Below are 15215 nucleotides of genomic sequence, written 5' to 3' on the forward strand. Positions count from 1 at the left end.
CGTCGACTAACAAATGGAGTAAACCGAGACCCAAACCGATAAAGCAAGTAGGACAGTGTGATTTTCAAACAGGTGTAATGTGATTTAGTGAAATAGATGGGTTGTTAGTGAATTTATCCTAAAAATGTGTAATAAATTAGAAAATATAGACAATTCAATGTCCAAATAGCAAAATGGAGCCAATGAACTAGCAATCTGGGATGGAGTAGTAGATCTTAGACCGAATTGAATGTCTATGTGCCACACTTTTTAAATGCATTATGCTCAGAAATCTATTCTAAGTGAAGATATAGGATGGATCTTAGTCACATAATCCTTCAGTAACACTGCATACTCTCGCTTTTAATCCTCACTCTGGTCTCATGCTTTCAATTCTTACTCTTGTAAATTTAAGTAATATGAAATGTTTTTTTTTTAAAAGACGTTTTCACACTCATGCTCGTTCACATGCACACTACGTGACTTAAAGGGTTGGACTTTGAAACAGGAAGTAGATTCAAAGTTCCATCTCATTAGTTTGAAGTCATGACCTTTTCAATTGAAAGGATGGCGGAAGCCCAATGAAAAGAACATTGAGACTGAGTACTTACCAACCAAAAGAATAACATCAAGGCATTAGGTACCAATCATAAAAACTAAAGACCAACCTTGTTCGTATTGGGTCTCAAAATCTCTAGGCACGATCTCCAATAAATTTTCTATCTATCTCTCTCTACTCATTACTCTCAAAACCACGCACGCACACCCCTAAAACCCAAACCGAACAGATATGACAGAGGAAATGAAGCCAAAAGAAAACTTTAGTAATGGTTTTTAAAACTTTAGTAAACACTTGAGTAAATTAGTACTGTAATAATCAAGTTAAACTAAAATCAAAAGAAAGGGGAACACGGGGACACTTCTAGAAATGTAGATTCGATACATGATCATAAAAATGTATCAGTATAATCAATTGCCACCTAATTAACAGAAACATCCTGATCACAATGCTCTACATATTTCGTATACTTTTCCAACATCACTGCAATGAACTGTGAAGAAAACTTCTCAAGTTAAACGTAGTTCAAAGCAATATTTACAATTATATGAATTATGCAAGGTTCACGTATGATTCAGGTAATCAGTTTTTTCAATCAATGCACACCCAAACCTCGCAAATGGTGAAATGGGTGATGATGTGATGGAGATACTCTAGATATTTAATTTCCCAAAAGACTAATTGGTCCCGTGCAGATCTAATACAATTACGTAAAAGTGACAAGCATCAATATAATATCGGCACCAAAGGAATAACTGTGGTATTCATATGTCTTATATCCTAAAGCTGATGATGACTATTTACTGAAAGAATTGTTCCTATCAAATGAAGTGCATTTGCTGCCTCCCTTTTCCCCTTTCCCTATGGACAAATTTTCATCTATAACAAGCATCATTTCACATCTTCAGAACTACAGCTTGAGAATCAACTGAAATGTTAAAGTTTAAACATTGTAATTCTGTTGAAAACAACAAGAATTTTGATGCAACCACAATGTGGTTGACCTAGTGAAATGCTCCTTACTCTGTTACAGTGAGAATTCATACCGGGTGATTTGGTGGCTAGAATCATAGTTAAAGTAACACAGTCCCCAAATCAGTTACGATTAAGCCTATTGTTTCTTCCATAGGCAACTTGATTGAAGCCTATTATGTCACAATAGCAAGGTACTGAATACTGGTAACAGAAGGGTCGATGACAAACATGTAGTCGCAAGTTTTTAAGATGGCATCTCATAGTACCATGTGTTTCTGAGAGTCCTAATCAACCCGGCACTACATAGCACGGTTAAAGACACAAGACAATAAACCAACACAATAAGAAATCACTTTCACATATCGTACATACTAGAAAGGAATTTAAAATATTTGTCCATTAACTTTTTTTTGATTTTCTTGACTCATATTCGTAACGTAAAACCATCTAAAGGACAAATAATTACTAAATAGGTATCAAAATGCATAATTTTAATAGCATCATCTGACTCACAGGTTAAATTTTCCAAACATGATGATGTTATTCAGTGCCTAGGTCATGGACACGTGAGTCCCATAGGTGTCCGGTCTTACAAAAAAAAGAGTAAATGGGATATGTTTAGACAAGTTTCTTGACACTGTCCGGAATGATACCTCCTTGGAAGTGTGTGTTTTTTTTAGATCCTGCATATATCCACAACCTTACCCCTTTTTTCGTCCAAATTGTAACCAGTGTTGCTTTCATGTGTTTCTGTGAGGATGCCACTGTATTACAGCATCATTTTGCAAAAGCAGGGACTTTGACTAACTCTTTTCCCTTGCACAGAAATCAATGCAAGCTTTTGAAGATACCAGACAAGCATAAAAAGCAAATGTTTTCTGGGTCCCCTAACATCTAAAGAAAAGGTAAGCTCAAAATTTCAGGGCACTAATTATAAGTAATTACTAAGCTGGCCTCACCACTTGAAAAGCAAACAACTGTTACACTACCACACCATTATCATTATCCATTGCCCATTGGATTCCTAAAGTTCAACCACTTCCAGTGCACAAGGCCAAAGTTAGTCTCTGCCTTAATCATAGCAGTTAGCACTTTGAAATGATCCTAAGGTAGAATTTGCAGAATGCAGAGTGTACCAACTATGCAAACAATCAGGGAAAAAGAACAAACTGAATTCATCATATATCTTTAGCTTTTTTTTCATCTAACAAATTCTACAAAGAGTTGATTAGATAAAAAGTGCCACAACAGTACACTCCACTGTTAATTCTGGAAAAAAAAAGAGGGTCAGGCATCCGTAAACTCACCGGGCCTTTTTCCGGGTCTTGAAAGGGAAATTGGACGGCGGTGATGGGGAAAATTCAAACGGCAAGTGGGGCGGTTCCGCCTCACCGGAAAGCATCCCGACTATCTCTACCATCGTCGGACGCTTACTAGGCAATCTCTGCAAACAAAGCAAAGCAATTGTGATGCAAAGCATTGCCTGTTCACGATCCAACGACTGAATATTAGGATCAACAAGATCCAAAAGCTTCCCATTCCGGGCAAGTTGCCTAGCCCATGAAATGAGATTCGCCCTCTCGAATTCAGACAGTGGGGAGGCCGTCACTTGCAACGGCCTTCGCCCGGAAACAATAACAAGTAACAGCACACCATAGCTATACACATCACACTTCTCCGACAAATTCCCACCACCACCACACTCGGGGGCAATGTAACAAACAGTCCCTCTCATACTAGGAGTACTACTAATACCTCCACTCTTTGGGATCTCTCCACTAGTCCAATCTTGACTATTTCTCCTTCCACTTCGATATTCCCCGCTAAACCCATCTAACCACCAATCAATGCTGCCCTTACTCCCCCTGCTCCTCCTCCTCTTCTTCCTCTCCGGTGCTAGAAACTCATCCCTCTGCCACCACATTTCACCACCACAAGTAGACTTAACCTCCCTTTTCTTCTTCTTCTTCGTCAATTCGTCGCAAAACTCCTCCTTCCACCACTCCCGCGGCTTCTTCCTGTTCTTCTTCTGCTTCTGAGTTCTCTCCTCATCCAATGAAGCCCACCAATTAAATTTCTTCCTATGCTTCTTTTGCTCTTCTTTCACCTTCTCCGTGTTGTTATTACCCTCTACTGAACTGGGTGTGGCATTCCACTCACCATTTGGTCTCTCCTTCTTTATCTCACTCCCAATCCACTCCATCACATAATCCTTCACTCTCCCCGACTCTGACCCGACCCCGCTGCCCCCGTCCTGTTTCCACCACCAATCCCTCCCCGACAAACTCTTCTTTCTCCCAACACATCTCCTGTTCCCACTATCCACACTAGCAATATCCAAACAGCACTCCGACACACTCGACGGCGGTGCCTCAAACACACCCGTATCCGAAGACATTGTTGTTACTAACTCCGGCGACAACAGATCCACATTCAAAGCCACATCATCAGTAACAACACTCTCCGTCTCTTCAAGTATCGATCCGTTATCGTTATCCCCGTTCTCTCTGCTCCTCCCCACCTTCCCCCCCTCCTCGCCGATTTCCAAAACAGCTCCACCAACTTCATCTTCAGTAAGCGCCCGAGCTAGCCCAAAATCGGCCAGCTTCGCGTTGAAAAAGGCATCAATCAGAATATTAGACGGTTTAATGTCCCCGTGAATGATTGGCGGATTGAGACAATGAAGTATCTGAATCCCTTTGGCGACGTTAATCGCGATTGCGTATCTCTTCTTCCACTCCATCAGCTCGGGACACTTCCGATCCAGCAACGCGTCCTGCAGGCTCCCGTTCCTCATGTACTCGTACACGAGCAACAGCCTGCGGCGGCGGCGGCGGCGACACTGGCGACCGTCGTCGGACGAGGAGAAGCCGAGGATGGGGACCACGAAGTCTGTGCACGCGTGTTCGAGCTTGGAGAGGATGGAGAGCTCGTTGTGGAACTCTCTCTCGCCCTGGAGAGATCCGTTGGGATCCATGAGTTTGATGGCGACGTCTTGCCCGGATTTGAGAGTTCCCTTGAAGACCGAGCCAAAGCCGCCCTGGCCGACTCGGTTGGAGGCGGAGAAGGAGGAGGTGGCGAGGCGGAGGGAGGAGTAGGAGAAGCGGTGAGGGGGGGAGGGTTTGAGTAGATCTGCGGCGACTGGAGTGGTGCGTTTCCGGGAGAGTTTTCTGCGGTAGAGGAGGGCGAGGACGAGGAGGAGGCAGGTGAGGGTGAGGGACGCGCCGAGGATGGGGAGGAGGAGGAGGGTGGGGTCTGGGTTTGGCATTGTTGGAAGGGAGGGAGGGAGGGAGGAATGTGGAGAAAGGGAAGTGGGTTTTGGAAATGGAGAGGGAGAGAGAGAGAGAGAGAGTATGGGATGATGGAAAGGGACCGGTGAGAGAAGGGGGACTGTGTGTTTACTCTTTGCTATCCTTCAGCTATACCTCCTTTCGTCTTCTTGCTCTGTTCTGTGAAATTACTTGCCTCTCTGTCTCTCTCTCTCTCTCACTTGTCAGTGCTGCGCAACAGATTTATCATTGATAGGAGTAGAAAACAGTAGATAAAGGAGGAAAAAACCGTTTTCCTATTTGCAAGCAAAGATATAGTCACAGGGTGGTCATTGGGTTGATGAATCATGAAAGGAAGGGAGATCAATAAACGGAAAATTATTTATTGCTCGGTGGAGTACCGCTGCGGCCTCTGGCGTATACTCTGCCGGTAAGTGTATTATACTAATTAAAATAAGTAATTATTATTTTTAATAAAAAGTAATGTATTTAAAAAGATAATTTGTCTTGTAAAATAAAAAATAAATATTTAAAAAATAAAAAAATTAGCAGAACAGAGCCTAAGTGCGTGAAAGAATGTCATTTGGGCAACACGTAACATTTGTCCAAGAGCACTTAATAATCACACAAAATGCACCTGAGATAATTTCAGTATTTAGGAAAATGAAGTTGATAAATAAGGAGTATCATGCAACGACGAGTTTTTCATTAGATTCTTTTTATGAGGCTGAATATTTTAGATTAGACTGCGGTAGTTTTTCTCATGAATTTTTGTCTCAAACATGAATAACCATTTATGTATATATTGTACGTATTAACTATGGATTAATGATATTGATACCTACATTGAAATGTGTTTATTTTTTGTCAATTTAACATTAGTTTATGCATATATTTAAAGATCATACTAACAATTATCTATTGACTACAATTGAGATGCAAATACTTAAAAAAAAAAAAAAAAGGAATACAAATAATCCCTTTTGAATATATATATATATGTTGGATTTTTAACCATCACATGATAAACATCTTTAACTTTTTAAAACACCATTGTGGAATTTAATTGTGGATGTATAAACTTAAAATCCTTTTTTTTTTAATAATATAATATATATATATATATTATAGTAACACTCCCCTTGGTCCACGGCCCAGGCCCGTGAACTAGTTGCTGTTTATCACGTGCATCAAAACTTCTCGTCCAAGCTCGCATTGTAGCAAGCAGTACGGGGTCCATGGTTTAAGATCCACGCGCTGTAACGTTTGGCGTATTTCCACGTGCTGTTTTTACTTTTGGTCTTGTCGATCCCGTCCGATTTGTATCAGAGCCTCCGGCGGTGCACACGTCACCAGAAACCGTCCCTTTCTTGGGAGTTGGTGGGGGGTTTGACTATTTCGCGTACCGTACGCTTCTTGTGACCAGAACACCCCTTTCCATAACTCTGTTCACCGACGGGGTAACCCTCGATAAAGGAGGCAACGTAAGGTCCCGTTTCAGAATACTTTTTTAAAAAATAAATATTTATTTTATATTTTTAAATTTAAAAATAATATAAATAAAAAATATTTTTTCAATTTTTTTGCACCGTATTAAAGATTTCAATGAGATCTATCAAATAAGATCCATACTGATAGGAAAATAATTTGCATAAGCACATAATTTTTGAGCTTGAAATTGCCTTCTTAAAAAATAAGTACTTATTTTCCTTTCCGGAAAGGAGCCTAGCCAAAAAAATACACAGACTTCTCCGTTTCTATGAACTTAACTTAAATTTGAAATTTTTATTTTTATTTGAATTTTTTTCGCATTTGTTAGTTTGGTGTCAAATTTTTTTTGGGTTATTGATTCGTCTTGACGAGAGGAATCGGAAAAGTAAATTTTTTTTATTTTTACCCAAGTGTTTTGAGAAATAACCACTTTTTAAGCCAAAAAGTGACTAAAAAGTGGTTATTTCTCAAAATACTAAGGTAAAAGTGAAAAAAAAAAAAATTTCCGATTTCTCTTGTCAAGACGAATCAATAACTCATAAAAAATTTAGCACAAAACTAACAAATGCGAAAAAAATCCAAATAAAGACAATTCTCAGATTTAAGTTACTCCCGTAAGTTCATAAGAACGTAGCCTAGACAAGTCATTTTTTCCGCATACATCAATTAAAAGTTCATTTACATAAATAACGAATTGTAAGTCCTTAAACTATAGACAAACTTTTTAGAAGAAAAAAAAAAACCCAATCATATGGTGTGTTTCTCACTTTGACTATTTTTCTTAAATACACACTTATTTACTGCTAAATACTCCCTCAATCCCGAAAATTAAATCTACTGAAGATAACAATTGAAATTTGATATTTATATGCATTTTGTTAAAAAAAAATATACGCGCAAGTATTTCTTGTATTAAAACATTTCCCAATCTTGTTAATGAATTTAGTATTGACATAATGAGAGTAACCCCACAAAGGTTTTGAGATAATCTGTAAAGCCCAACAAAATACTGTATCTAGATATTCAATCTTTATAACAATTGCACGCAAAGTTAAGCACAAATAGTAATACTGTATTAAATTTAAAACTTCAACACATTTTTCTCATAGTATCTTGATGTACTCACATTCTTCAACACAATACTACTCCACTACGGTAGGATACTATATTTCAGTTTAAACTTCGAATTAGGCTTATTTGCTGTCCATATTTGGACTGCAGATGAGCGGTTGGAACATTTACAACCGTCGGATGATGTCTGTAACGATCGAGATTTAAAAAAAAAACTTTTCAGGTAAAAAGTTTTGTAAAATTTAAACTGTTGGATACAAAGATGAACAGCTATAATTGAACTGCATGGACTCTCTGCGGTCCAACTACGGAGAATCCGCCTCCTTAAACTTCTAACAGTAATGAGATGTCACTGCCATCTGCTTTTGCACAGTGACAAAGTTTTTTGTTTTTCTTGTTCAAATCTTATAAAAGTCATGTACCCTTAATCGCTCAAAGCTTAGGCCTAATTTGGGTAAATCAGTTAAAGTGATTTATTACTATTACTATTAATATTATTATATTTGCATCAAATTTTTATGGGTAATATAATTGGTTACTCTCAACGACATGAATTGAAAAAATAAAGGTTTAATGGGGCATAAAGGATAACATGGTAATTTGAGTAGCTCGTTTGACTTTTGTGGCTCCGTGGAAAGGAATCAAACCGTAGTGTAGGCTTTCCAACTTACGAGGGCAGAGGCAGTCTCGCAACAAAGGAAAAAAAAGTGTCCGGAGATCATGTGAGTGTTATCACATCTCTAGAAAGGTGTCAAACCACCACGCTTGTCGGGGGCTGACTCGTGACTCGATATTTGTTTCCGAGAGACGATCGAGAGCTGGGGAGAAAAGAATGTGTGCACCATCATTTATTACTCCACTATGCACGGAGCTGTTAAGAATTTAACGGCTATCAGATCCTCTCCGTTTCCGTCCACTCTGCGTTAACTTAAACTTAATTTTTTTTTAAAATTGTCTCTGTTTGAATTTTTTTTTGCATTTTTTAACTTGCGCCAAACTTTTTTGGATTATTAATTCGTCTTGAGGGGAATTGTTAAGAATTTTTTGCGCCAAACTAAAAAATGTAAAAAAAAATTCAAATAAAGACAAAATTTTCAAATTTAAATTAAGTCCAAAAAAACGAAATGCTAAGGGGACAAATGGGGTACCGTATGGCACGCGAGGGCCACTCTGAGTTCCACATGGATGATTTGAATTGTTTAATAATTTAAAAAAAAAAGAGTGGGCTTGTAGAAAATCAGCTCAATTTGATATATGTAGATGCTCAATCTAATTTTCTATTTTTTCATTCAGATTTTAAGATTCTGTAATCTAAATGAAAATATAAAAATAAATCGAACACCTATACATATTGAATTAAACTTATTTTTCTTAGGTCCATTCGATTTTTTTTAAATTATTTAACGATTCGAATCATCCGTTCAAAATAAATAGTGGGCCCCGCTTGGCTTTGTTTGATTTACATTTTAGAAAGTTATTTTTGAGAGTTTGAGTGGTAATGAGTGGAAAGAGATAGAGAGAAAAACTGTGCCGAGAATTAAAAGAAACTCTCAAAATGTTAAACCAAACGGAATGAGCTTGTGCGACCCGCGTGTCCATCGATACCTATAGCAAGACTGGCAAATACTACCCATAGGTTGTTTCGGTCCTCCGGACTTGACGAGATCACGAGAATGAATCACAAAGGAAAGTTGGGGAAGGATAAGTTTTTTTTTTTTTTTTTGATTAGACAAAAAAGGGGAAGGATAAGTTGAAAATGACAAGTCAATAAGATTAGTAACTTTATATAGATAGTCCAATTTATTTCTCTCATATGAAATTACTTTGCCTATTTATTGTTCTTTGTTAGCTTATTTGGTAGTTGCGGATTAAGGTAATTCTCCTATCGCTTGACATTAAATAAAAAGTAAAATAGTATACAAATTTTTAAAATGTCAAAATAGACAACCGTAAGTCACAATTTGACTCATGAATAGATCAGACCTCACATAAGACTAGATACGAACATCACAAGTGAATGATCACATGAAACGCTCTACACAATAGATAAATGCATGGATAATCGTGTTATCCAAAATGAAATTATACCGAGTCGAGGAGATCACGCGATTGATGAGGATATGAAGAAGAATATGTACCATTATGAAGTCCAAATTCCGAACGCGAAGATAACAGCGAGACCATAACTACTCCAAGTTTATGAACTTTGGAATCTCTATACGCTTTCATTTCATTTTGACTAATTTGACCATCGAGCCCATAACCACTCCCAGTCCTTTAAAGCGTTCGACCCACCACCTAAATTTTAGCGTCATCTGCTAACAAAAAAGATAAATATCTGGACCCACCCAAAAGGAAATGATGAGCGAAAAGGACAGTCAACAAGATTGCAGGCTTGCAGCTACATCGAATGGGAAAGCACTACGATAAATATTTACACATAGGTCCTCTAAAGCATCCAAATTTATATTGCACTTCCATGCTTCCTATGAAATGCGGGGGTCAGGGACCTTCCTCCTTTAAGTTGACCTCAAAATTTTGCCATTCTTTAGGAATAAAGGTACAGTGCACTCAATGGGGTCTCCTAAGGATCAAACTCATAAAGAAGTGGATGGCCCCACAGGCCACGGACAGAGGGTGTGTGATGTGCAGCTTCGTGCTGCACGGCCTCTGGCGAGGCTTTTCCGGCATCGGTTCGACGATCGGAGACGTTTACCGCGTAGAGCTCGTTGAGTTCTATATGTGCATCAAAAATCAGCTCGATCAAATATCGTTAAGGGCCTCATCCGGACATATATAACTTGAAAAAAAATGAATCCTAATGGATACGAAACAATGGATCAAAACCACTAAATCCATTTTTTTCAAGTTATATATGTTCGGATGAGGACCTTAACGATATTTGATCGAGCTGATTTTTGGTGCACATGTAGAACTCGATGAGCTCTACCCGGTGAACGTCTCCGATCGTCGGAACGATGCTGGAAAAGCCTCGCCGGAGGCTGTGCAGCATGAAGCTGCACAGCACACACCCTCTGTCCGCAGGCCACAGTTAATTATGAGGGATATAATGCTTATGTTTTAATGCTCTCAATGTCACCAGACTCACCACTCAAAGAGTTGTAACCAAACTAATTTTAGTTACTAAACAATTGGGAGCAAAAGAGTGATCGCATGCCAATGATCTATCGACTTAACCTGGCTTGACTTGAAGTTTATACATGAATCACAGACATGCTTATATGCTGAAGAAGTTGGAAGAATGAATACTTTCAAACACATAAAAGGATGAAAATATGGTATTAATCAGGATAGAAAGTGAAGAACGACAACATCACCATGTAAATCTAACAATAACATAAAGCAAGCATAAACAAATACAATTTGTGACATCTAACTAGCGCATTTTCAATCAATAAGTACTTAAGTAGTATGATCAGGTATCTTATATGTGACAATCGTTTTTTCCTACCAAAATTTCTGCAGTATCCTCGTTTTCTTTTTATTCCCATTTGATTGACTTTCATTTACCACTAAATTGTATTTTCACATTTTCTGCTAGCATTGGCAGATTGTATGCTACAGCCGAATGATAAATTTCGGTTGTACTTCCATTATAGCGCTCGGTGAGCCGTCGTAGGGGCAGATATGATTTCAGTAGTTTGAAAAGAAAATATGGTTACCAGGTGACACTTAGCTGGCGGCAGATATGATTTCACTAGTTTGAAAAGAAAATATGGTTACCAATTGACACTTAGCTGTCATTCAACATTAGTTGTGAGCCCTTTGGGTGAGAGATATATAGGATAAGGTTCTCCACCTCCCTAAATGTTAATCCTTTCGAGTGTGTGGTTGGCTGAGGCTGACCCTTGCAAAACAACCACAACACCTATCAGGTTTGCCAACCATCTTGATGGGGTAATCTAATTCTTAACATGGGTTGAGAACCACAATAGGCAAGACTAGTCACACTATACAAGTTAAGAAGAGGGAGGGAAACTAGAACGCTCCAAAAGTACCTGCATAAGAACAGCCTTTGCGCCACCATTTTATTATGCATCCATTGTGTCCCCCAAATCTTCTGCTTCTCTCTCTTGTAGGATCCCCTTTTCTTCTTCAACAGCTGCTTATTAATCTCTCTTTAGGTGATGGTATCATGGTACATAAGAAGATTCAGTATTTTCCTTGTTCAAACATAACGTAGTAGCATTCTTTCCCTAACAATCACCAAACAAGATATATGTTGAAAAAGAAAAAATCATTGGTAGAAAACAGATTAAACGTTTAAAAAAGAGGAGTGCTAGGGACAAAGAGAATAGGCAAAGAATTGACCCTTAAAGTGTACATGAACGGCTCAGATTCAGTGTGTAGTGCATCTAAGCCGTTCATGTACACTTTAAGGGTCAATTCTTTGCTCATTTTCTTTGTACTTAGCATTTCTCTTTAAAAAATCCATGATATAATAACAAGGTCACGACAGACCATGTCATGAATCAACAGAGACGCAGGAAACAATGCCACTTGAAAGAAGATGAAGATGATTTCATATTCTTTTATCTTGCTTGTAAGAGTTCGTCTATCCTCTTTTACATTTATGGAGCAAGTGATGGAAGGAGTTCCAGCTCAACCTCTTTTTGGAGTCAATTTCCACGCCAATCAGTAGTAATTTCCAGTGACTATGCTCAGGTGTCTCATATGTGACTATCTTTTTTTCCTGCAAAAATTTCTTGTACTATATATCCCTGTATTCCTTTTAAGTCTTTCCATTTGATTTGACTTTAAATAACCCAAATTTTTACATCATCCTTTTCTTCTAGCATTTGCGGATTGTTTGCTACAGCCGAATGCTAATTCAATCATTCTACAACCACACCCAAGTATGGAGCCCACAGCCTTGTGAGTGTGGGTGTGCACCTGGGGGTTGTGGAGCCCACACCCTTGCGAGTGTGGGTGTGTACTTGGGCGTTTAAATGTGTGTGGTTCTAGCATTTTTTATTTCCGTTCTACTTATTATTCCATGTGCTTGGTGAGCCGTCTCAGGGACAGTATGATTTCACTAATTAAAAAGAACAATTTGGTTGCCAACTTACCAAGTGAAACTTAGCTGTCATTCAACATCAGTTGAGATCCCTTTGGGACAAAAAGAGGATAAGGTTCTCCACCTCCCTAATTTTTGGCTAGCCTTTTTCAGTGTGTGGTGGGCTGACCCTTGCGGAACACAACCATCCTGATGGTGTGTGAGGTTTGTTTGTTTCTGGGGTATGCCCCTTTGCACCTGCAATGATTTTGTTCAACAAAAGTTAACCAAAAAAAAAAAAAAAACATCCTGATGGTGTAATCTAGTCTTAACATAAGTTGAGAACCACAACAGGTAAGACTTCTCGGACTATATAAGTAAGGAAGAGGGAGGGAAACTAGAACACAAGTTTGGATGCAGGATAGTTCTGTCAACACCTAATGTTATGCAATCATTTTCAGATTTTCCTATCCATTTTGATTTTCCTTCGGTTATATGTGGGGAGGCCTATCATCAATTTTGGAACAACCAAAGTAACAAAGAAGACCACAGTCTATTAATACCTGAATGAGAACAGACTTTGCACCATCATTTCCTTGAGCATCCATTGTATCCCCTAAAGCCTCTTTGCTTCTTTCTCTCTTCTAGGATCGTCTTTACTTCTTCAAAAGCAGCCAGTTATTCTTCCTTAGTTGATGGCACAACATCTGAAAATTCAATATTTCCATTTCTGAAACAATAAAATAGTAGCATTCTTTTCCCTAACAATCAACAAACAAAATACATGTCGCAAAGGAGAGAATGATTGGTCGAAAAAATAAATATTTAACGTGGAAAAAAAAAAACACCATATAAAAAACCGTGGCAGTTGATTACAGAGGAAGATATTTCAGAATTCTTTTATGTTAATTGTAAGAGTTCCTCTACCTCACTTATATTTTTATATTTTTATGTATCAAGTGATGGAAGGAGTTCCAGTTCAACCTCTTTTTGAAGTCTCAATTCCACGCCAATCAGTAATAATTTCCGGTGCCTATTGTTTGCCTTGCCCCTTGTCTTTAAGTAATGCATGTTTGGAAATATAACAAGCTCCTGTTAACATAGTTAAAGCAAATAGAACGGCTCCATTACTACCACAAACCGAAGAATTCAAAAGTTTGTCAGCATCCATCACAAATTGCTCACTTTGGACCTTTGGTACTCAAAAGGGCCTGATTACAGCTCCAAAAGACCTTTAGGACGAAGCTGCAGGAAGAAGCAAGGCGGGTAATCATTAGGGGAAGGGCAGGAATCAGGATCAAGTGAGAGACAAAGAGTTACAAGTTTGTGAGTAAAGCACGGGTAAAGGATCGAGAGGAGTATGGTTCAGTGAAATTTGGCAATGTAGCTACGGGAGGTATATCATAACAGACTGACAGTAAAGAACAATGGTCAATGGATGTCAATGCCCTTGGCTTGAATTCCTTCAGCCCCTACCTCTTAGATGCGACGAATTGCGTTTTGCCGGAGGGATTTTTTTAGATCCTTTGGATGTCTACACTATGTATGGCATGGTGGTCAAGGTTTGTGGCTTAAGGGTTTGTTTCCTCTTAAAGTCTCGTGTTCGAAACTTCCAAGTACTATTAACTCTTTTAGGGTCAATCCATGGCTTTGCACCGACCTTATTTGGACTCTCCGCTAGTGGGGTAGTGGTATTGGGCCCAAGATTAGTCGAAGTATGCGTAAACTGGCTCGGAAGCCCTGAGTTATCAAAATTAAAATTACCTGAAAGTAACCTGATAACAATTTGAACGCCCGTGCAAACAAAAACAAATAGCGCCAGACTAACAAGTTCGAACAAACCTCGATTCTAACTTCGCGTAATACTGGCTATTAGACGACCCAAATTTTCGGAATATTAACAAAGAGTCAGCTAATATACGTATATGATCAAAATTTGACTAATAGGTGAGCAAAATCACACTGAATTGCATATTAATCTACTTCGACGATACGATTTTTAGTCCGGTACCTTATCATGTGACCCCGCCGATCCGCCAATAATGCGAGCCGAAGTTCGTCACCGCTATTATTTCAGAAATCAATCCGTTTTGTTCGATTCCGAACCAGTTTTCATGAGAAAATTAAATCGGTGAGAATTCTCTCTCTCTCTCTCTCTCTCTCTCTCTCTCTCTCGGTTTTTTCGGCGACTGCGAGGGAAAGTCCCGTTTAATTTTTTCCCTAATTGATAGAAGTACTCCTACATTGCATTGAATTTCCGCGCGCCAACGAAGTAATGGAGCTATTTTTTCAGTTTTTTTTCAACGAAGCATAACTTTTTAAATTTGTTTTCGAAGAAAATGGAGTTTACAACTTCCGTTTTGGTCTACTTTTGTAGAGAAAATAAATTTTATCGTTGCAAAAAAAAAATTTCCTATGTGTATCAATAAATTAACTAAACAAGCACGAGTTTCGATGGTATTTTTCGAAAAAAACAATTCATGGGAGTAACAAGCTGTTTTGCTCTTTTCTCCTCTTGAAAAATTGATCTCCAAAATTTTCGACCATTTTGTTAATCGTGTATTTTCGTCTTTTATGATTCGTATTTATTTTTACTTCATGAAAGTATATAGCGTATTTATATTTAAAAATAAAAATATTAAATAACTTAACTAAGTACGAAAATATGCAAATCTATATAGTAATTTTTTTATCTAAAAAACCTATCACAAAACCGACAACCAAAGTATGTGGGATTTTTCCTGTTCTAAATCACAAATTTCTTGTCAGTTTCTGAGAAGAATAAAATTTGCACTTTGGGCCGGACCTCTGTTAACGTTCCAAAATAGTTAAGGCCTACGAGTGGACCGAACAC

At 38.3% G+C, this 15215-nt stretch overlaps 1 protein-coding gene and 2 long non-coding RNA genes across 3 annotated transcripts; 1 reads left to right on the plus strand and 2 right to left on the minus strand.

Moving 5' to 3' along the window:
• Window positions 1-930: 930 nt before the first annotated feature.
• LOC131332300 (receptor-like serine/threonine-protein kinase At2g45590) lies at window positions 931-4903 on the minus strand. Its single transcript, XM_058366449.1, has 2 exons — window positions 2821-4903; window positions 931-1031 (listed from the first exon to the last, which is right to left on the minus strand). The coding sequence occupies exons 1-2, from the start codon at window positions 4779-4781 to the stop codon at window positions 1019-1021; spliced, it is 1974 nt and encodes a 657-aa protein (XP_058222432.1). The 5' UTR covers window positions 4782-4903; the 3' UTR covers window positions 931-1018.
• On the plus strand, window positions 4755-5063 carry LOC131332301 (uncharacterized). Its single transcript, XR_009201644.1, has 2 exons — window positions 4755-4864; window positions 4896-5063. It is a non-coding gene; the product is annotated as an uncharacterized LOC131332301 (long non-coding RNA).
• Window positions 5064-10423: 5360 nt separating this feature from the next.
• On the minus strand, window positions 10424-14656 carry LOC131333442 (uncharacterized). The gene is made up of 4 exons (XR_009201802.1): window positions 14373-14656; window positions 12925-13068; window positions 12435-12619; window positions 10424-11561 (listed from the first exon to the last, which is right to left on the minus strand). It is a non-coding gene; the product is annotated as an uncharacterized LOC131333442 (long non-coding RNA).
• Window positions 14657-15215: the final 559 nt, after the last annotated feature.

The sequence above is a fragment of the Rhododendron vialii genome, chromosome 7a (assembly GCF_030253575.1).
Source record: "Rhododendron vialii isolate Sample 1 chromosome 7a, ASM3025357v1".
NCBI classification, from domain to species: domain Eukaryota; kingdom Viridiplantae; phylum Streptophyta; class Magnoliopsida; order Ericales; family Ericaceae; genus Rhododendron; species Rhododendron vialii.